General features: G+C 44.8%; 1 protein-coding gene across 1 annotated transcript in view; it reads right to left on the bottom strand.

The window, feature by feature from the left end:
- The window catches only part of GLI2 (GLI family zinc finger 2), a 195,808-nt gene that overhangs the window by 38,149 nt on the left and 136,058 nt on the right, over window positions 1-21,601 (bottom strand). Inside the window, exons 4-5 of the mRNA XM_074911578.1 lie at window positions 4,185-4,387; window positions 2,310-2,501 (exon numbers count right to left, since the gene is read on the bottom strand). Coding sequence (XP_074767679.1) covers window positions 2,310-2,501; window positions 4,185-4,387 — 395 coding nt within the window. The remainder of the gene's footprint in view (window positions 1-2,309; window positions 2,502-4,184; window positions 4,388-21,601) is intronic.

Genomic DNA, 21,601 nt, shown 5'->3' on the forward strand with positions numbered 1-21,601 from the left:
GACCTGCAGATGTTTGGAGGTGACGTGACACTGAATAGCCAGTTTTAATATATGCTTATCTGCTGCTTTTTCTTTTGCAGGTGCCAGTGTTATCACAGATGTATGATGGTGCTGCATGTGGTTTAACAGGAGCTACCTGCATTTTCAGCAAACTAATTCTTGCAAAGTTCTTATGTTCTGAGGCTCTCTGGGAAGAAAAAGGCTCTTCAAATGACAGATGCTGTGATGACTCATTTTATGCATGCTACTGATATTCTTGTCTCAGAAAAGCACTATTAAATTATCCATTCAACTATTTACTTAGGCCCCAATGATTTAAATTTTTGAAATAACTTTCTAAAAAGAGAGGGAGACTCTGGTTCCTCAGCCAGGATTTCAGTTTAGTCTCTGCTTTGATAATGCACAATTGTCTCTTCTCTCTGACTGGTGGATACACCCAAACATGTAGACCAGAGACTGGTACTGGGCTGCTGCTCCTTTTCACATTCTTAAAAAGTAGCCTTCCAGTGTCTCGATGTCACATCCTCATGATGTTTGAAAGTTTTCATCTCATGCAGAGTATGTGAAGGCCCAGAAAAGGCTTTCCAGTTATTCATCAACAAAGCTTTACTGAAAGATCAAAATAAATGCTTGGTGAGCCCTGGCTTTGCAGTGAATAATGGTTATGAACTTGGCTGCATGAAACCGGGACCTTTGATACATGATTCACTTTAGAGCTGTTTTGAGGAGAAGGCAAACAGCAAGAGAGTCTTCTGCCAAGGGGAGTATCTCAGATGACTTCAGATGAAGATAGATCTTCAGCAGAGAAGAGGATGAGCATCTTGGTGTGCTAAGAGTCAGCCTGCGCTAGCATGAAAACAGTTATGTTTGCTTCCCTTACTGGCTGTTTATCTGGCACTTCAGTGAGGCACTGCTGGTCAGAAATGGACTAATAAGGAGGCGAGGAGGAAAGGAGTCTTGTTCATGAGCCTGAGGAGAACTTGGCAGGGCTGGTTTGCACCCATCTGCTATAACCACAGACATTAACCCTTTGGAGGGAAGACAGAGCAATCTTACTGACCAGCTGTTCGGTAGCAGAGAAGCCCAGAATATATTTTGGGTGTTAGAGGCAGGATGGTACCAAGGAGCATGTGCTCTCCTTTTCAAACTGGGATCCAGGTTCCCGATTAATCTAGGAAGTGGCAGCACAAAATTGCTATTCAGGTAAAACTGCAGCAGCTGCAGATGAGAAATTGTTTTTTTCACTAGAAATATCTATAAGCCCCCATCACTGAACAGCCAGAACAGCTTTTATCATTCTAAACCAGTCACTTTACGAAGCAGCAAGACCTCAAAGTCTTTCATCTTAAAAGCTCAACAAGAGAAACTTTGAAGCAGTAATGAAACGATGCAGATCTCCACTCCAAAAATTATAATGGTCCACAGGCATATCCAAAGGCAGCCCAGGAAACAGAAGCCAGGATCTGAAAGTTAAGCCAAGGCTTCTCTTTCTTGCAGTAGAAATAATCCCCAAACTGCCCTCTGAAATATCTGCACAACCCCAGTTCTTACATGATGTAGCATAAGGTAAAAAGAAAGAAATTTCTAACAGCTCTAAAAATCATTTGGACCTCAGATATGCTTCCAGATAGACTTTACCCATCTTACCAGGGCAGAGGTCAGGCTGCAGGGGTGACTCAGCACTGCAGCACCTAACATGATTTTATTTCTTCTTCATTTAGCCAGGAAACAGAATGTTCTGGATTTATAATGCCCATACTAGCATAAATACCACATTCTTGCAATTTTTCTGTCCCACAAAGTACTAACACATCCTCTCCACCGTGGCTCCCGGTTAACATATTTTTTCTCCTTGGGGAGCGAAGAGGTCCCAACCAAGATTAGAGGTCCATCGTGCTGAGCACGGCTATGCATGGAAATTGCCAGCCTTTGCCCCAGACACCAGCCAGGCTAAACACGGGGTGGAACGGGGAGACAGAGCTGGAGCTTGCCCCCAGGCACACTGTGGTGACCCATGGCCAAAGCAGCAGGATGGCAGCAATGCCCTGCCTGCGGGACCAGCCCGTCTCCTACCCATGCAGCAGGCATGACATCCTCCCAAAGAGGCCATAATGTATACATTTTAAATTATGTATATTTTATACATATATATATGGAACGAGACATTTTAAGCCAAAAATTACAGTGCAACTCCCATGGGTTTTAGCAGGGCAGAGTGACCACATATATCAACCTCCACCTGGAGGACAGCCCCATCCACCTGCCCTAAAATTTCAGCCGTGCCGCGGGGGACCCGGACCACTACTCACCGTCAACGGGACTGAGGTAATCGTGGAGGTGGGCTGTGCTGGCTGCTCCCCCACTCTGCATCAGGAGGTCCCCATAGGGGTTTGGGTGGCCAGCCATCAGCGTCATTTGGTGGTAGTAGTCGGCGGGATTGGCTCCTGGTGGTGGCGGGGGCAGCCCGAAGAGACCTCGCTCCTTCAGGTGCTCGTGAGCCACTGCGGGAGCCGTGGGTGAGGAGAAAAACATGGGGAGAAGGTTCCCACCGCAACGTTAGACCTCGGCGCTGACGTTGGCAGCCCCGTCTCCCCCCCGCGCCCCCCGCCAGCCCCGGCTGCAAGGCTCCGCATAGGGCTCTCATGACGTGTGTTTGGGCGTGCTTCTGCGGACAAAAGAAACTAAGCTGGGGCCTCTGCATTCCTCCATTTCCGCAAATTTATAAACAATCTCTCGTTCCCCTTCTAATAGTCCTCCTGTTCGGACGCAGCCGGCACCCAGGGGAGGGGGGAGAGGGCCCAGCCCGCCGGCAGCAGTAACCCTGTCAGCATTAACATCCCTGCCTATTAGGAAGGAAAGACAAATGTAGCCCAGTTCCCGATAGCAGTGTGAGGAAATTAAAGCCAAGGTCTAATGCATAGAACTAGGTTTAGTGTCTGGCAGCGTAAAACCGTTTTGGCTGCCAAAGCCAATTACGCTCACTTTCTCCCAGCTGCAATTTTTCAAACCTGCCTTCCCACCCGCTTGCCCCATTAACTTATTTACCACCGCCTTAAAAAAAGGACTAAAAAAAAAAAAGAGAAGAAAAGCAACCCAAAACACAATGCTGTTTTTTCACAGCAAACAACGAAACTAGCTTTGGAAGGAGAGGACAGAGCAGAGCACACACACGCCAGCCATCAGACCTCTCCACAGTGGGTGGCTGGGAGTTCAGATGACGTTTTGGGGGAGGGAAAAAGATGCCTGCATCTCCCCATCACCCTAACAATGTTTTTTTTAGTCATAGAAGAGGGTTTTATGCTGCCACACACTAAGATGGGTGCCTTGTTTCTCTCTGAAGTGCTTTGCTTTGCCACAGCAAAGGGCCGCTTGCCCCTGCAGCAGCTTGGGAGACAGGAGATGCTGGGACTTGCCAGGTGTGAGGACACCAGGTCCCCAAACTCTGGCTGCTCCCTGGGCACTGAACCAGCTGCCTGCAACTGTGTAATGAAGCACTTCTGATGAAGTAAGGCATGATTTGCACTTTCCCAAGTAAAAGCAGAGTTCTGTATTTTCCTCTTCACCTGTTTGGTTGTTTTTGTCCCCAGCTCTCCAACACAAGGTCTACCACAGTTTGAAGAGCACCACCACCTTCACGTGTGCCCAGCACCAGCTCCCTACACGCCCTCCCCTTCCCTGAAAGCTGCTGCAGGGCAGCTTGGAAGTAAGGAGAAAGTATGGCCCCTCTCCTTCAGCCAGGAGCCATCTTGCCCCGAGACACAAAGCCAACAAGGGATAATCCATCTGATGTTGCCTCATCTCTGCAATCCTAGTCTCAGGCAGGCCAGGCAGTCAGAGTGACTGTGACCCTCTCTGGGGGAAGCAGGGCTCCCAGCAGAGACATAAGAGCAAAGAAGCTCATAAGAGAGCCGAGAGCGCTGCAGAAAGGAACGTACTTTAAGCAAAATATTTATAATATGATCCAGCAGTAATAGCTATTCTCACGCTCTGCTTTCTCAGTGCAGTGATGCAAAACAAATGTGTAGTTAAAGGGGGGGAAAAAAAAACCAAAAAGAAAAAGAGACAGCTCTCCCACTTCAGAGAGCAGCTGCAGAGCCTTTGCAGCTGTAAATCTCTGGGTTTTAGGGAATTTCAGTGCTGGTGAGATACAAAACTGCTGCAGTACCAGTAGCACAGCATCTTACCGTCGGCAGGACTGAGGCCCCTGGCAGCAGAGATGACGGAGAGTGTGGGGCTGCCGTGGACGGAGCGGAGGTAGTGCTCCATGTGGGGTGCCACGTAGGGGTGTGGCGGACTGAAGGGCGACTCGCTGGGCCCGGCGGGGTGCGGAGACAGGCGGATGAGGGAGATGTCGGAGATGACGGGGCTGCCGCTCAGAGGAGGAGGCCTGGGAAGGAAACAGAGACAGGGCGTCACTCACAGCCAGCTGGGGCGGGCACAGCTGCCTGCCACCCTTCTCCCTCCCACCCCACCGCCTTCGCCCGTGAGGGAGGAGTCCGAGCACATGGTGGGAAAAACCTCCCCTCTTGGCACCCGTGGAGCCTGAAGTCAGTGCAATCTTCCTGCAGACCCGCATTCACATTGCGCTAGAACTACACTTGTGCAAGGGGGCTCACCACAGCTGGGCTGCTGTGAGAAGGGGCATGAGCTGCTTTGGGCAGTGCCTGCACATGTAGGCTGCGTGAAGCACACCCCATCTCCTTGCATGGGGAGGCCGGCTACACAAAGATGCTCAAGGCAAACCTGGGGTTTGCAAGCTTCTCACTGCCCCTGTGTATCCAGATGTTTACTGATGCCACGTGCAGACAAAGCCCCGAACAGTGCTGCCTGTGAAAGGATGTAAACAATGCAAGGAGTACTTATATGATCTCGAGGCGAGCTGCGCTTTGCTCGGTCCAGCACGTGTGGCTCAGCCAGCACTGGTGGAGCAGCCCTCCCTGCCTGCGTCCATCACAGCTTGCACAAACCTCCTCGACAGGTCAGCAGTATGGTTCAGAGGGCAAAAGTTCATGAGAGGTTTTATTGCATGCTTTCTGGGGGCCACCTCTGTTAAATCCCTCAGATCTTCCTCTGGCCCAGTGTTACCCGAGAAAGAAGTCAGTAAATGCTGAGGAATTCAGCAGGTAACAACAACAGAAAAAAAAGTCACAGGCATGTTTCAGCACTCAAGCAGTTTCTGCAGGATGAGCAAGGATAGAAGAGAAAGTGTGCGGACATCTCCCAGACATGTCTCCTACTGTACCCTCCAGCCTCTTAGACAAACCACAGAGGGTGCAAGGGGGGTAGAAAAAGTTACATGCCCTGACCTGAGAAGCAGAAAATCTGAGCTAGACACCAAAAGAGGCAGAGTAGTTATTAGGCAAAATGAAAGAGCAAAATCTGCTGTGCATTATCTCTCTCTGTACTCACAGACTGGTGGAGGTGGAGCTGGTGCAGAGACCCAGGTCATGGTAGGGACAGTGTTCGTCCCTGGCTGGGTGCTTTGGCAAAGCTGAGGGAGATGAATGTGCACCCCGTGGGGCTACACCCCAGGCATGGAAGACCATGGGGATTCAGGGTTTTGGAGGTCAGGGATCTGGGATGTGGGCTGAGCTAAGAGATGGTATTACAAAAGTAAGAATATCCAAACATGTCTTTAGTGAGTGCACGTAAGATCTGTCTCTCCATGCACAGACAACCACAAACACGAGGGTCTGAGCAGTTTAGACATGCCACCTGCACCTCAGGATCTTGGTCCCACCCTGCTTTATCAACAGTTCAGGTGCATTTTAATTTATTTGTAATACTTGCATATCAACAAAACCCACAGAAATGTAATATAAGCTTTGCAGACTTATTCAGCAGTTTACAAGCATGTTTGTCTTTGTTTGATCCTCCGCATGTTTCTCTGTCTTTCTGATAAATTAGTAAACCTTGTGGCTTTTTGAACACTTTTTGCTGATGGGTAGTAAATTAAAAGCCTTTTAAAATATTTATAGTTCAAAGTACTTTCCTGTAGCAATACTCTCTGTGTCTCCTTGGTGTGAAATACAAGGCAGTGAAAACCTATCAGATAGAAAGGACTTGCAGAGATGCACAGCCACTGACACACATGAGCTTGTCAGACCCTGACTGGGGTTTTGCTAGGGAACACCCACCAGCATCGAGCCTGTTTGCTTTTACGACACTGAAAGACAAACTTATGATGGCATGACTATTTCAGACCTCATAACCTCCCCACCTGTGCATCGCCATGGCCTTTCGTTACCAAAATTATATGGCAACTGAAGTCCCTCTCCGAGTCACTCTCCAGTGCCTCTCACCATGACGTCAGCCACGGCGGCGGCAAGCTTGGGAAAGCTACTGCTGAGGCCGCCAGGGCTGGTTTCTGTCGAGGCTGCTAATAAAGGCAGCTGAGCACGGAGCTGACCAATTTATTTCTACCAGGGAGGAGGGAGAAGTGAATCAAAGTCTCTGTTCCAGATTTAGTTTCAATTCATTTCTAATAATCTCCACCGCCTCATCTGGAAAAAATGAAACAGGATTAAAAAAAAATGATGTCATTAAGAAAACATCTGACTAATTTTTCTTTTGACGAAGACTTAATATAAGTGAGGGGGGATGTAAATTAAAAGCAGCCCCAATCTTCCCTGGGCCACAGAGCCTGCCTTAATACATAAGCCATGAAAGAAGTTTTCTTACATATACAATAAGTTCCCTCTTTCATCAGTACTCACAGCTTCTCCCAAAAGGGTTGTGAACTTCTTTGATGCAGGCTTGAAACTATGTATTACCAGGTTTACGAGTCTTCAGAGCCTCCGATGATCAAACTGTGAGGCCAACATCTAAAATGTGTGTAACAATATGAAGGGTTTGCTGTTCATTTTCTCCATGCTAAATTGGGCAGAAATACTGGAGTCCCTCAGAACAGGAAAACTCCACCCTGGCCTAAAAGGTAACACTGGGAAAAAGATCAAGAATTCACTCAAAATGCATACAGCTGGAGACCCTGGTGGTGGTTCAGTACGAGGTTGGCCCTGTGCATAAAGACTGGCTTGGAGTGCAGGCTTCTCCTTACAGCTCTGCTTAAAGACTCTCCTTGCCACATCTCTCCATCTGTGCACTAGGACAGCTGTAGTCTTAGCTACGTCTGGCTTTTGTAAGCCCTCCCAGGCACAGATCACCTCTCACCACTGTACACCTCCAATTCTATAAAAGCCCCATCCCACGGCGCAGCATGTCCCAAAATAACGTGGCTTCCAGCAGCTGCCTACCAGGAATGGCCCACTTGGCCAGAAGGATCCTTTGCTCCTAACTCCCCAAAAGTTTGACTTTTTTTCTCCCCTTTTTTTTTCCAGTTGCACCACTGGCATTATTTCTTATCTAATCCCCAAGCCCTACATCGTGCCATTGCATCAGCACTCTGAAAATACACAGCGAGAGGTAGTGGCAGCCTTACTGATCTTCCTGGCAAAGGAGAACAATTAGCTGCTGCTTTTTACAGGCAGTGTCTTAAATCCATGAGAGATGAAGCAGCGCTGGGGGAAGGCAGCTGCCTCCATGCCCGGCTCACCGGAGCTCCCCATCCCCACGCCCCGAACCCTTCAGTGGGACAACATCCGTAGAGCTCCCTGCCTAGAGCTCTGCTCTCCGTACATCACTCCCCACTCCCTCCTAGGATCCCACAGATGGCACGAAGAAAACACCCCAGGGCCTGGGGGAGAGCTCCCAGCTTTGCTGAAGACATCGTTGTAAAAAATCTTGCTGTCTGGAGCGGGATGAGGGATTTCACCTGACCACATATATTTCTGCAGAAACTGGGATTCTGGTTTTCAAATAGGCTAAGGGAATTGGGTGTCCAAACGCCATTAAATTTAATGGGAGCCAGGGGCCTGTTTTCCCTGCGGCTCCAGCGAGAAGCCCAGGCTCTATAATTAATGCTCAGGACTTGTAGAGCAATTTGCATCTCTGACGAAGCACACGAGCCTGGATTCATTTCCTCCCACACCCAGGAGAGGCTCTCCCTTCCCTGTTTTCTAACAGAGGGAGACACTGAGGTGGGGGAGGCATTACCTGATCCCATCTCAGGGCTGCAGGGCCTCATGGTGATGTTGGGGTATGCATGCTGCTGAAGGCTTTACAGAGCAGGTCTGTACCAGTGCAGTGGATAACTCCCCTTTGGGAGCAGAAATCCTTGCACTATTTACCTGGCTCCAGTCACCTGCAGAGCAGGACCACGGGGCAGAGGTTACACGCAGCAGAGGAGGAGCACGACCAGCACAAGGAGAGTGAGCAGCACCCAAGACGGACACACTGCTGGTGGGACACTAGAAAATTTTCAGTGGTTTCCTGGGAGCTGGTCACTCCTTAACTGTCCTTCACCGGGAAAAAGAGATCTGCTTCATTTTCCTGCTGTCTGGGTTTTGCTAAAAGGAGTGCCAGCTTGTCTGAAGCTCCACACTCTCATTGCAAAGGCTGGGGAAAAGAGCTGGTAGTTTTTCTTTCAAAAGCAAGGCAAAAAAATTCAGCCTGTGGTTTTCAGTAAGGCAAATCAGTGTGTCCCTGTGTGTGCCTCAGAGCGTGGCAGGCACTTGCCTCTGATGCTGCTGTTCATAGGAGCTGCGTGTGTGCTGCGCTCAGTGCATCGCAGCTGGACACAGCGCTGAGAAAGGATCCTTGTGGTCCCATGGTAGAGGAACAGCATCGTCTCTGAGGAGCTGGGCTGGGCTCCTGGGAAGGGAAATTCCTCAGGGACTGGCAAAACCAGTGTTGGCTGCTATGAACAGGGCCTCGGGGTGACTTTTTCTCATCCGGCTCTCCCCCTGTGGTCATGCACCAGCATTCCCAAAATCTTGTGTGGCAGAGATGTGGCACCACCTCCCTGCTGCTGCGTGTGGGTCTGGAGCCTCTGCAAGGGGGACCCAGCAATGAGTGCAACAGTTAAAGAAGTTGCACATTTCTGAAATAATTTCCATCAGTTAAATAAACCCCAGAAAAATGGGGACAATTAACCAGCACTAATGTCCCATGACTAGTCTAAATTAATACTTACGTGCCAAATACATTCATTCAGTGGAAAACAAAGGGCTGAATACTTTTCCATATGCTTAATGGAATATGGACACTTGCAAACAACTGTTTTGCTGTACAATAAAAAACTGCATAGCTGCTACACAGAGATGGAAGCTAGGAACAGAGCTGCTCACTGGGAGGGGTATCATAGCTTGGTAGAGTTTTGCTAGACGAAAAAAGCTTTTAAAGCCAACAATCCCATCTAAAACCCATATAAAATCCTTGATTTTGTTTTAAGTAATACTTCCTGGCCTGGTTTTCACAAGTCCTGTGTACCCAGAACACCACCCAACGTCTACAGGAGATGGAGGAGAGCCATATGGATGCCCAAAAAATGGATCGTGCTTGTGGCAGACACTCTACGCATGGGATGCCAAAGCTGTATCCAGCAGGAAACCTAAAATGCCCCAGGATTCATGCTAAATGATTCAGTTTAAACAGCTCTCGCCAGCCCCTCAACTTCACCTCTGTTTATTTCTGATTTAAAGTCCCTTACAACAGGAAGGGCAAGAGGTCGCGATACTTGTGCTACCCTCAGGATCAAACCCTGAGAGGTCCCTCAAAACAAGGTACCTTTCAGAGGTCAAACCTGGGCCATGACTATCAAATTCACATGGTATTTGATCATTCACAAAGATTTTGCCCCCTCCCAATTTGTCAGCTCAGAGAGTGGAGGATGCGCTGGGAGGAGCAGCACGGAGCCGCCTTGCAGCTCTCTCTCCCTCCCCAGCCACGGCCAGGGAGCATGGGGCAGCCCGGTAATGAGGCGTCGGGGAATCAGTCATGCTTCCCAGCTCTCCCAGCACTGCAACAAATTGATAATTATCCAGTAAAGTGACCTGATGCTCACATATAGGGTTATCAACTTGAAGACACCAGCTTATGTGTCCTGCTAGGAAGAGACCGGGATGGGGACCCAAGAGACATCACTGCTAACTCCCAGCCCTCCCCTGCTGCGATGCTCAGCACAAGTAATTTCATTTCTTTTTCCTGTATTTTCTCAGCTCTAAAATGGGGTTAATAATATCTTCTATCTTCTTTCTTTTTTTTTTTTTTTTTTCCTAACTCACAAAGATGAATATATAGAAAATCAGAGCTACCTTTGCTAATTCAGCAATTATTGCACTCACTTATAAGTTGTTAAGGAGACTGTGAGGCTGGACAAAAATTGCTACAGTTTCTCTGCAGAAATTTAATGGGCATGTTTCAAGCAGTTCCCATTTTCTCCTTTCCCCTCAAATATGGCTTTGAGGCACGGAAAGCATGAAAAATAAAAAAGATATTTTAACAGTGAGGGCAAGTTCCCATTAGATGGGTTTATGGACGGAAGTGGTAAATTCAGCACTGCTGCAAGACTTTACGGCAAAACTAGATGTTTTTCTAAGAGATGGGGTCTAAGTGTACTGTAAGGTTTGGAGTTTTAATAGTAGGAAAGAGTAATTTCTCCCACTGTAGACATTAAAGGGGGGAATCCTATGGCCAGTGTCACAGAAGTCAGATCAGACAACTGCAGTAAATCCTTTGGGCCTTAACTGACACAAATCTCTGAATATACAATTCCTCACTTGTGAATATGTGGTTAGGGCACTGCTTTGGGAAGGATTTAGGTAGACACTATGAAAAATCCCACTCTGCATCCACTGGCAGTGGGAGTTGTATAAATACGTTTAAAAATCACAACTTAAAGTCTGATCTTGTATCACTGAAGTAAAAGGAAACTCTGCCACAGATGGCAAGCGCAACAAGAATAGGTCTCCAATGTGTTGATTCCTCTTGTTTTCCATCTACTCCATGGAAACAGTACCATAATCTACGGTGGGTACAATTTCTTAGCACAATTTTTTTCCATCCCTTAGAAAAACATATTCAAGACTTAATGTAACTTCTAGTGTATGAGGTCAATTTAATATAAAAAGCATTTTTTTGTTTCAAAGTGGAAAAAAAAAAAGTAAATATCTTTCAGTTTTCCTTTCAAAAGACCATTACATTTTCAGACATACCTGACTTCAATCCTAAATTTAAAATATCTAAAACCAAGAACAAATGGAACAAAATATTTAATTTCTCCTGATACTTGTATTATTATTTTTATCAATGAAATCAAAAGTCTTTTGGTTTAGAGCTTGAAACTTTTTTTTTAATCCAAGTTCCACCAGAAGTTAATAACTTTCTTAAGCTCACAGGTTGTTGGCAGCCTTAGTGGGGAATGGAGGGAGCAAAGTTGGGAGCATGAATACAGGAATTGGTCCTCAGATTGGAAAACCTTCTAACCACATATGGTTTCTTATTGCATTTATGCTGCATTTACCATAATGCAGGTCTAGTTTTGGCTGACACTTGTAGGCATAACTGCAACACAATAACAACAACAATATCAATATTTGCTTTTAAAATGGAAGAAGAATGCAAAACTTTAATAAGCAAGGTTGCCCTCCATTATACAACACACAAAGAAGCAAGACATCAAAAGTAGAAATTAGAGTTGATACGGGACCTTGAAACCCAAATCAAATTAGTGTCTTGAGGAGAGATCTTTGATTTAAGCTTAATACCGGTGATTTTTTCTTGGGTTGTTTTATACTTAATCAGCCACACAGCCCACTGTGCAGACATATGTTCCCAAAGCACATCAAAGCAAGTAAACATTCTGTTTCAGATCCTAATATCCTTTTTTATCCAATTATCTTACTTACACGATCTTTTAATTTAAGTTCTTAAAGCCCACCTTTTCACACAAGCTTTCCTTTAGCAACGGAGGTAGAAAATGACCAGCTCAGTTCTTGTGAGATACCCGCCAAAAAACCCCCACAATGAATAAATCAAAGCACAGCAGATGAGTCTCTAAGACAGTTTCTTGAGAGATTAATGATGAAAGCCTTCAGAGAAGAAACATATTTTAAGAAGGGGAACTTCAAGGAAGGTAGCTGAGGGGGAGAGAGGGAAGGAGAGTGAGAGAAAAGGCATGAAAGAAAGCCTGGATAAAAGTGCAAGAGCCAATGAAAGTTGTTCAGCGAAAAACCGAAGGAGCGATGCAAACCTGGAGGCATGTGAACTTCAGGTTGAAACCACCAGGCATGAGAACTTGATTCCAGTAGTCAGAAAATTTGAGAGCTGGGCTGTCAAAATGCTCTGGGCTCAGGGTGGGGAGGGGATGAGGGCTGGGCAGGGTCATGGTGGGTGCAGGGGGAGCAAGCAAGGTGAGAAGTGGCGGGGAATGAGACTGGAAGAAGTGTAGACACGGACCAGATCCTGTTGGAAGAGCTGAGTAGGAAGCTGAGGGAGATCTGAGAAAATTCAATGCTGGTGAGGGCATGTGGGAAATGGGTGTTGGAAAGATGTGTCAGATGTGACACAACAGTTTCTCTGCATCTGATTGATTTCCCATGGGACACATGTTGAGGATATTAGCACTTTTGAGTGAATATTTTGCTTGTAGCTGTGAAGACACTGGGCTTGGGAAAACAAATGGGAAGTGTATGTGTGCAGGGAGGAAAACTGAATTTTTGATCCCTGCCTAGTGTCTTCTTGTCATGCTACTTTTGGGTGGGGACTTTTCTCCCTTAAAAGGAAATAACATTCAAGTGCTACAGAAGGGTTTAAAATTTAAAAGACTATTCCTATAATAGTTCTGAAAAGTCCCTTTGATTGTTATGCCAGCACTAACCTGTTGTGGAGAGGGCATGTCAGTGGCAGCAACACCACAGCAGTGGAGCTCATGGAAGAGTCAGGCAAACCATAGAAAATGCTTATTCATTCATTACACTTTAAATCTGCCTTGGCTCTATACCCGTCATATCCCAGAAAAGCAAAAAAGGACCATTCCTCTTCATCATGACTGTAATACAATCAACTGGCTGCAGCATTACTCTAACCAACGTTAACTAACAGAGTCTATGTCTGACATCTATAATTTCATGTTAACAAATTAGGTAGACTCTTGCATTTCCTGGTACCTTGAATGCCCAAGAAGCTCATAACTTTTCTTTATATGCAAAATGTCAGGGAAAGGGCAAACAATGTTATGCCAGAAGACCATAGCCAAATCACTTGGTTGGAATGTGCTGTAAATCACGGGGTGAATGGAAAATGAATCTTTGTTCCAGGACAGCAACTTCCAGCATTAATGCTGCTGCTAATATGCTCCTTTTCTATTGGGAATGTCCTCTTCCCATAATCCAAGGTCCTATATCTTAAATTCTATAACTAAACAAGACACCAAGGAAAGAAAACCTACATCCAACTAATTATAAAAAGCCTAAAATATCCTACTTCTCTTTTCTGAAGTACAGAGGAAAACCATCGGTGTTCTGGCTTTAGAAAGATGTGCTTATTCTAAGCAGCAATAAGCTGTTGTAGCCAACTGGAAGTAACTAGAAAACCATGTTTTACAAAGGGGAATAAAAGGAAAGGAGAACAAACAGGTACAGCACAGATCTCTACAAAGCCCTTCTAGACACAACAGTCAGAAAAGCTCTGTATGCAGAGGCAATTGTGATAGTTGCACAGAAACATATCTCACACATGCATGTACACACATGCCAGTTATGCTGCTGGCGTGTTGCATGTGTACCTGCCTCCAGTGCATCACAGCACAAAGTAAAAGATGTGTGTTCCTATAATAGCAAAGCTTTTGGTCAGGGCTCCCAGGGTTTTCTGCAGGAATTAATTTTACTGGCATTTGACACATTTTAAACAGCAACAGCACTCACAGTAACCTCCAAAGGGAAATATTCCTGAACAATATATAATAAATACATTGATTTCTAATAATAACCATCTGCCCTAAATCTTCCTGTTGACAGGTTTAGTTGGACCAAAGGCCCTTTTCACATCTACTTCATGACAGTTCCCATCACTACATAAAGACTTTGAAGTGCCCTAACGTGCAGTAAAATGCAAGATAACCTACCAAACTGTCAATATTTCTTCACTTCTAAAAGGAAATGCTAATGGCACTCAAAGAGCTCAAGATGTAATGTAAGATTTGATCCAGCAGACTGGCTGATCTAACCATCCTTTCCTTTGCTACGAGTATGCTGAAAAGCAAGCAATTATATGGTGAAGAGCAGAACTAGGTAAAAGTTTTTCACAGATAGACTGCAGGGAAAAAAAAAACCTTTTTATCCAAACAAGCTTTTCTCTTGGAAGTGTCTAGAGTTTTCTGTACTAAATAAGAGAATTAACAGTAAGTTAGCTCTTCAATTTTAATTTCTTCTTTTTAACCTATCACTTCTTATCTATTTTTATCATTAGAAACAAAGTGATCCAGAATGAAACACTGATGTTTTTAAAATCTGGACAACATTCAGCTGGAAGTTAATTTTCCATAGGGAAAAGCTGAACACAAATAATTCAGAGAAAGCAGAGTCTCTCTCCAATTGACTGTGATAAACAACTGTAATTTCCCTACCAGCTCTAGCTTGCAGTGTAAGAATGAGAAAGGCTCTATAGCAGGACAAACTGAATGCAATAAATATAAGCCCAGTCCTATAGTAAAACCCCAGCATTGCTCGCTGCACTGTACAACTCCAACAGACTTCAAAGGAGCCAGGATGCTGCCCCCACCCCCCGAAATCATCAGCTCATGGTAAGAAAGAATGAGGTGTTTTATATGTCATCATCCACATAGCACCCAAAAAGCCTTCCTTCCAAAATGCTTTTGCTTCCAGATCCATTGCTGTCATTCTCTACAGCTGCTCTCCTATTCTTCCAGTTTTCCAATGACACAGGAAAATAAAACATCTTTATTGAGGAAGGAATAGGGATCTGATGTTCCCCAGCTGTTTACTGTTAGAAGTTTACACTAGTGCTTTTCAACCTGTGGTTTGCAAAACCCTTGGGAATCACAAAAAACATCCTTCAGGTGCTGTGAAAGACAGCAAAAAACCCCTGCAAGCCTGACCCTTGACAACCCTGCTGGAAAATTTTTAGGGAGGCCACAGACTGTAATAGCTTGAAAACCCCTCACTGACTCTATGCTTCCCAAAATCAATAAAAATTACATATGAGACATTCTTAGAGTGATCATCGACCACCGCCCCAATCAATCCAACACCCACCGACGTCAGCGAGTGCCGCAGCACACACGGGTGATTTAGGCATCTTGACTATGCCAGCGCAGAGGTAACCCCGACTCCCATGTCAGCAGTGCCGTATACCTACGGTGACACCTCCCTCCCACCGCCATGCAAAGGGACCTGCGGGCCTCATCTTTCATTCTCTTATCTCATGCAGCTATTCCTTATGCAGACACATTTCTGTATACAAATCCCATTATACTTGACCCTCGGTTCACCCTGTTTCCATTACAACGCTGTAGACTCAACCAGACTTGCTCCAGTGCCAACTCTGTGCTGTCATTCCTTGTGCAGAGTAGTAATAAAGAAATCACTGTTTTAAGCTGACAAAGAACAGATTTCTTACTAAGTAAACACTGATGTTTTGGTAGGGAAATTAAGTTATAAAATTGTGTCTACAAAGGGAGACCATACAGATGGAGTTTGTTAAGAGACAGCAATACAGTCAACAGTGGTTAATTCAATTGCCTGCTACTTATCAGATCTTTTTTAAAAAAGGCTTATCCAGCTTTTGTAAATGCAAATGCAGAAAAACATTTCAAAGTGTCATTGTCGTCTTAGCTAGAGAGTGATGCACACACGCACATGGACTTTCGAGGCCAAAGATCCTGGCCTTGTGCATCCGCCATGGTTATGTTGGGGCCCGGTGGGTCTGGTGCTGACCAGCCTGGCAGGAGAGGAGATCTGAGCACAGCACAGCTCATCACCATGCCTCCATCCTCAGTGACCTCCATCCTCATGGCTGTGCTGTGACCTCATCTCTCCTGGCCGCCACTCTGTCTTTCTTTCTGCCTGCATGGTGCCCCACACCAATTTTAGATCCTCCAAACCTTCCTTCAGCTCAGGTAAAAACTGGGCACTAAGCTAAGCTGGGTAAGGGTAGGAAATTCAGTATCTCCAGTCCTTAGTTGAGTGTTAAATGACACCAGCCCAACCTTAGGTGTTGTATCCAATTTCCAAAACCACCAGGTTGATGCCAGGTTGCTGAAGCTGTTTCTCTCCTAAATGCAGCAATGGCAGAGGCACAGCCACTCTTTACCCTCCACTATCCAGGGAACTGCAGCTGAGTTTGGGGTGCTGCCTGAAAAACAGGGGTTTTTTTACAGCATCAGTGCTAGCAAAGGCCCCCAGACATCCTCCTCACATTAACAGTTCTGGTGATGGTCCACACTGCTGGACTGGAAGCAGAAGCAGGATGTTCCTCATCAGTCCACAGACCTCAAAAAACAACCTTCTTGCACCTCACCAAACACGAGCTTATGCTCCTGTTATGGCATCTAAGCGAAGAGAGGGATGAAATCTTCAGCCCTGTTTCTACACACTCTGCCAAGCCCTCAAACTATTCATAGCCAAGGAAGAGGTGGCTGCTGTCTCTGCAGGCGCTCAACTCACACATTATAGCCATTGCTTTCCACAACAGCAGCTAAAGTCTGTCTGAGAAGATACTCTAGGTAGTCTGAATACAACTTCAGTGAAAGCATGTATGTTTTGGGGACAGTTTAAAATGGTCAGAGAGTTGTGGGGGTTTTCCTTAAACTTATCAGGAAGGATAGAGAAAATGATTTATTATTTTGCATAGGATAAAGTTCTCTATGGGATTCAGCGGGTAGCATGATGTAAAGTCTCAGGCGAGCCAAAAGGTGTTAACATTCTGTGCCCTTTAAATGATGCACTTAGTCAGTAAAACAATTTGTGCTTAGGTTGGAACTATGTAAATACACTCATTTTATTAATGTAAGGTAAAAATCTAAAAAAGAGATATTGCTAGGCAATTAAGTCACCAAGTATTGGTTCTATTTAAAATTCAAGAGAAAGGATATTAAACATACTCAAATTTTAATGAAAACATTTGCAGTGGCTTTAATAATTCAGCACAAAATTTTATTTAAACATTTCTCTCCAGTTTTGAAAAAGGTAAACACAGGGATATTGTACTGTGGTCTAGGAATGAGAAAACAGAACTGCTCAGGTGCAGTAGATTACCCATGTAGACAACAGAGAGATGAACAAACCAACCCTGGAAATCAAACCTATGCTGAAATTCCATCATCAAGGTTTTCCATGTGGTAACAGCTTTTGAAAGTCCCATCAGTCATCTTTTTGCACCTTCAAGTATCTTTCGCAGCCCAAGCTGATTTCAGTGGGGTGTAAGCTCCTGCATGAATTCACTGTGGGAGCAGGCTGCTAGTGGAATTTTTATGTCTAAGTACTTCTGGCTCAGAGTTTACTTTGAAAATAGGACTTAAGGTCCTGTACTTTGCATAATTTAGGGTTTTTTCAGTTGTATCTGCTGCTTGATTTGTTAAAATAAGCAAAGCAGGTGAAAATAAAGTGGATTTTTAAAATATTTTATGGTTTAAATAATCTATAGCATTATTAGTAACCAAGGAAATTCAACTATCCAGAACTGAACTTCTAATATTAACAATTCCCTTTATGAGCATCACATTACAGTGCAAGTTTTAAAACTGTTCATAAGGTAATGGCAAAATAATTACTCTTATCCAGCACTGCAGTACACATTTGGTACTCAAGAACCCTGTAAGGACTAATACAACCATTCATGCCTGCTATAAAAGAGCTTCTAGCCTATAAAAAAAGGTACCAGAACGCACAGGCCATTTTCTAAGCTCAGTCATAGAGTGTCTGAGGGACAGAGCAAGTGCAAGAAGAATTGTAAGGACCTATGGGTAGGAGATAAAACTTTTAATTACACAAGTCCCACTTGAAAGCTCTCATTCTGCTGTTCAACAAAGCAGGACAAAAGTTTGGCAAGCCAAAATGAACAACAAATGCAGCTCATGCTATTGTACCCATGGATTTTTACTGACATATTCATCAGGCTCTTGGGACTCTCCCAACAATGCCAGATTTCCTGGCTGCACCATCTCTACCCTTCCACGTCATCTCTATCTCTGCCTTCCCCCTTCAAGAACAGCTTCTAAAAGTCTCCAGTTTCATTTTAATTGGAGATTTTGCTCCTGGATTCCAGAGGCTCTTTCATTTGAAACCCAAATGCAATCAGGGGAAGTGCAGACCGTAATGCACTGTAGGCAAGGAAATTATCCTTCAGCCTAGCTTTTACCCACTGAGGATGATAACAGGAGGAGGAGATAAGATTGAGACCTTGCACCGGTAAGTAAGGGAGACTACACAGACACAAACACACATATACACAAATCCTTAATACACGGAAAGTTCACAGACAGCAGCACTTTTGCTGGTGAATGTGAGAACCACAAAATTTCCCTTCCTGGGAGAAAAGCCACCAATGAACACAGAGCTGGTAGGGCTGGGGTTGGGTTTACAAAAGGCAAAGCAATGAAGTCAATCACAGCAACCAGAGTCTGGATAAAGGCCAATTTGGCAATGTAGTCAAAAACCAAATGAAGGGATAGGAAACCACTGCATCTGGTGCAAGATTTTGGGAGGAAGCACAATCTACTCTTCAGTGCAAGGCACCTCGAGGAATTCTCTGTCCCTCAGTTTGTGTCATTTACTCATTGAGTCACCCTGGGAAAAATCACTCACCGAATACACTGCACCAGCGTGACATACCTGAAGCAATGTGACATCTGCACACAAACCAAGCCCAAGTCTCACCATCCGTCCTTATCAGAAACCATCATATAATTCACCAGAAATGCAAACCCTGCTCTGCAGGGATCAACTGTGAAGAAACCAGGCTGATAGGACCCTGAGGTCCATCAGCACATCAGGACCTGAAGAGAAAGAAGCTACAGCTCACAGTGCTCCTACCTTCTTCACATTTGGCAGAAGCCGGATCTTAAACAAACAAACAAACAAACAAACAGCTCTTTGAAGAGTTTCTTATTCTTGCGGTAACACTCGTCTCATCACTGACAGGATTCAAACCAGACGTGGTCGAGGGAAGTCTGGAGTCATACCAGGTTTAGATCTCACATGCCAAGAGAGGTCAAGACCTAGCCAAGCCTTGAATAGATGACTTGCAAAGAAAATCCCAGGACATGGAGGAAGTGGTGTTGGTGGGAGAGTGCCTTTCCCTCTGACTCATTTGGCAACACCATGTGATGGTGCTCTGGTGAGAAATACAGAGTGGCTGTCATTACAATCTGCTAAAACCCAAAAGTCCAGTACATTTCTCCTTGGTAAAGGTCCTGTGGGACTCTTAAAAAAAGACATGGGTTGTAAAGTATCTAACCTGGCTCAATTTCATTTTAGTATCCTAAATTCTGGTCATCTCATTGATGTCTGCCCTGAGGGAGGGTTTGAACTTTCCTGACCTAACCCGAAAATTGGTTTAGTTATATGTGTGTGTATGATTTCTTTTCTGAAAGTGGCTAGAAATTAATTCGGAGTTTGGAAGTCTGCTATTTTTTCAAGAGAATAAAGTGGTTTGGGGTCTGCTGACACTGATTTCACTACAATAATTTCTCTGTTTAGAAACTTCTACTGGAAATAATACACAAACAGGTAATAACTATTTAAGCGTTGAAATATACTAGATAAAACTTTGCAGATACCTCACTTTTCATCAGTTCCTGGCATTACTTCTTACAGAGAAACAGTTGGGCTGAAGGACTAGGAAAAAAGGGAAAAAAGATAGAAATAACTTTCATATGATTTTTCTCCTGGGAACTGGCTGCAAAATGCTTCCCACTGGTCTACAGATAATATTCACCCTCACCTGGTCCCTACCATATGCTGTACCCTGACCCCTACAAGATGCCATCACAAAATGGATGCCTCATTATCAGGGTAAAACAGTAGCACTGATCTCATTTTGGTTTCTTCCAAAGAACTGAAGACATCATTGGCTCCTTGAGGGTCTTTCCAAACAAGCAGGACCACCACACTGTCTTACCTGAGTGGTGATTGGTTACTCAAAGCAGCAACTCAAACCCTGTTCATTCCTTGAAAAACTGCTCTTCCTAGGAAGCAAAGACCAAATAATTTGTCCGCGTGCTACCATTGTGGTTAGGGTCCTCCAAGCTGGCCCGTTTGACACCAGTTCCGGGATCTCTGTGATGATGCTGGACTCACAGCAATATTATGTGGAAGTAACCACAGAGTTCTAGTCCCTCATCATTAGGCTTGACTTCTACTTTGCGAAAATTATCTAAAGAAACATAACTGAGGCCCTTCATGAGAATACCAGCAAATAAACCACTACCATAACAGGTCTGAAGTCAACTGCCAAGTCCATATTTGCACAAGAAAAATCTCTAATATAAACTATCTTTACAGCAGGAATACACAAGTGGGATTTAGTAAACATTTCTTCAGAAGAACACCTCTCTCCAGGACAGTATGTGAACACGTATTTAAGTTCCTCTGAAGTCAGCGGACCTGCGCAGGTATTTCTAATTAAGCACATACTTAGGTGTTTTCCTGAGTAGGAAGAGACTTAAAAACAGTTCTGTAGCCTGGATCACTTTCTGTATGTCACTCTGCCTCATCAGGTCATCATTTCTTTTCAAATATCTTCTACAAATATCTCTTCTCTTTCTTTGCTAATCCCCATTAGATTAAGCCTCCTTTCATTTAATGATTTCATGACGGAATGTGTTAATTCCTTCACCACCTTATCTTTCTACATCCTGCTTTTTGTCACCTACAATGCAGTTTTCTCTTGTCATACTGCACTTGAGCTGGGATGAAAGACAGCATATAAAACCAAGCGTTTTACCTCACAGGGAAGACAAATAGTCTGAAACAAGAATATGCATGTAAGAACATCTCCCGAATGCAGCTCTAAGCTTGAAACTTTCCTATTTTTAATGTATTAACCACACTCTGGTAGTCTTTCCACTACCAGTGGTAATTTGGGATGTGTGGTTACTCTGTGGGATCTTAAGAAGCTTTCAGACGAAGCATTCAGTCAGCAGGTACCATGTCCAGCAGCTGGTTTGCAAATCAAAAACCATGTGAGTAGCTCCAGAACCAAGCTAGGAAAGCCCCTCGTGAAGGGGCAAGAGAAGTAATAAACCAAATCACTCTCCAGGATGCTTTTACAGGATTGAAAGAAAAACATTTCAAAGGCCCTTACAGGATTTAGGAACACACTTTTATTTCTCAGAGTGACTTAAACTCTAAAAACTCAATGTGACTCCATTTCATGCAGCCCTAACATTTTTTCAGGCATGCCTAACTGCACCCAGGTGCTGTTGTAAATGACTTGAGTATGTCTGTGCAGGGCAGGGAGATGTGTAAGAGATAAAATAAGTTGCTGCAGGAAGAAGTACTTCTGCTGCAGGAGGCTCCACCTGTACAGAAGAATCACAGACGCAGTGCTGCACTTGTAGAAAGGGCAGGGGGTGGTGGTGGAGCCTAACTCTCACATTTAACCTAATAGCAGGTGCCCAGCAGCAGGGAGAGCATGATACAGGTCCCAGGGACTGGAAAAGGGTATCTCCTACCTCCCAGGCTCTTGCCATGCTGTAAGGTGTCCCTCCCCCAAGTATCAGCTTAAAAAAAAAATCATCAAAAGG

The sequence above is a fragment of the Athene noctua genome, chromosome 7, assembly GCF_965140245.1.
Source record: "Athene noctua chromosome 7, bAthNoc1.hap1.1, whole genome shotgun sequence".
NCBI lineage: Eukaryota > Metazoa > Chordata > Aves > Strigiformes > Strigidae > Athene > Athene noctua.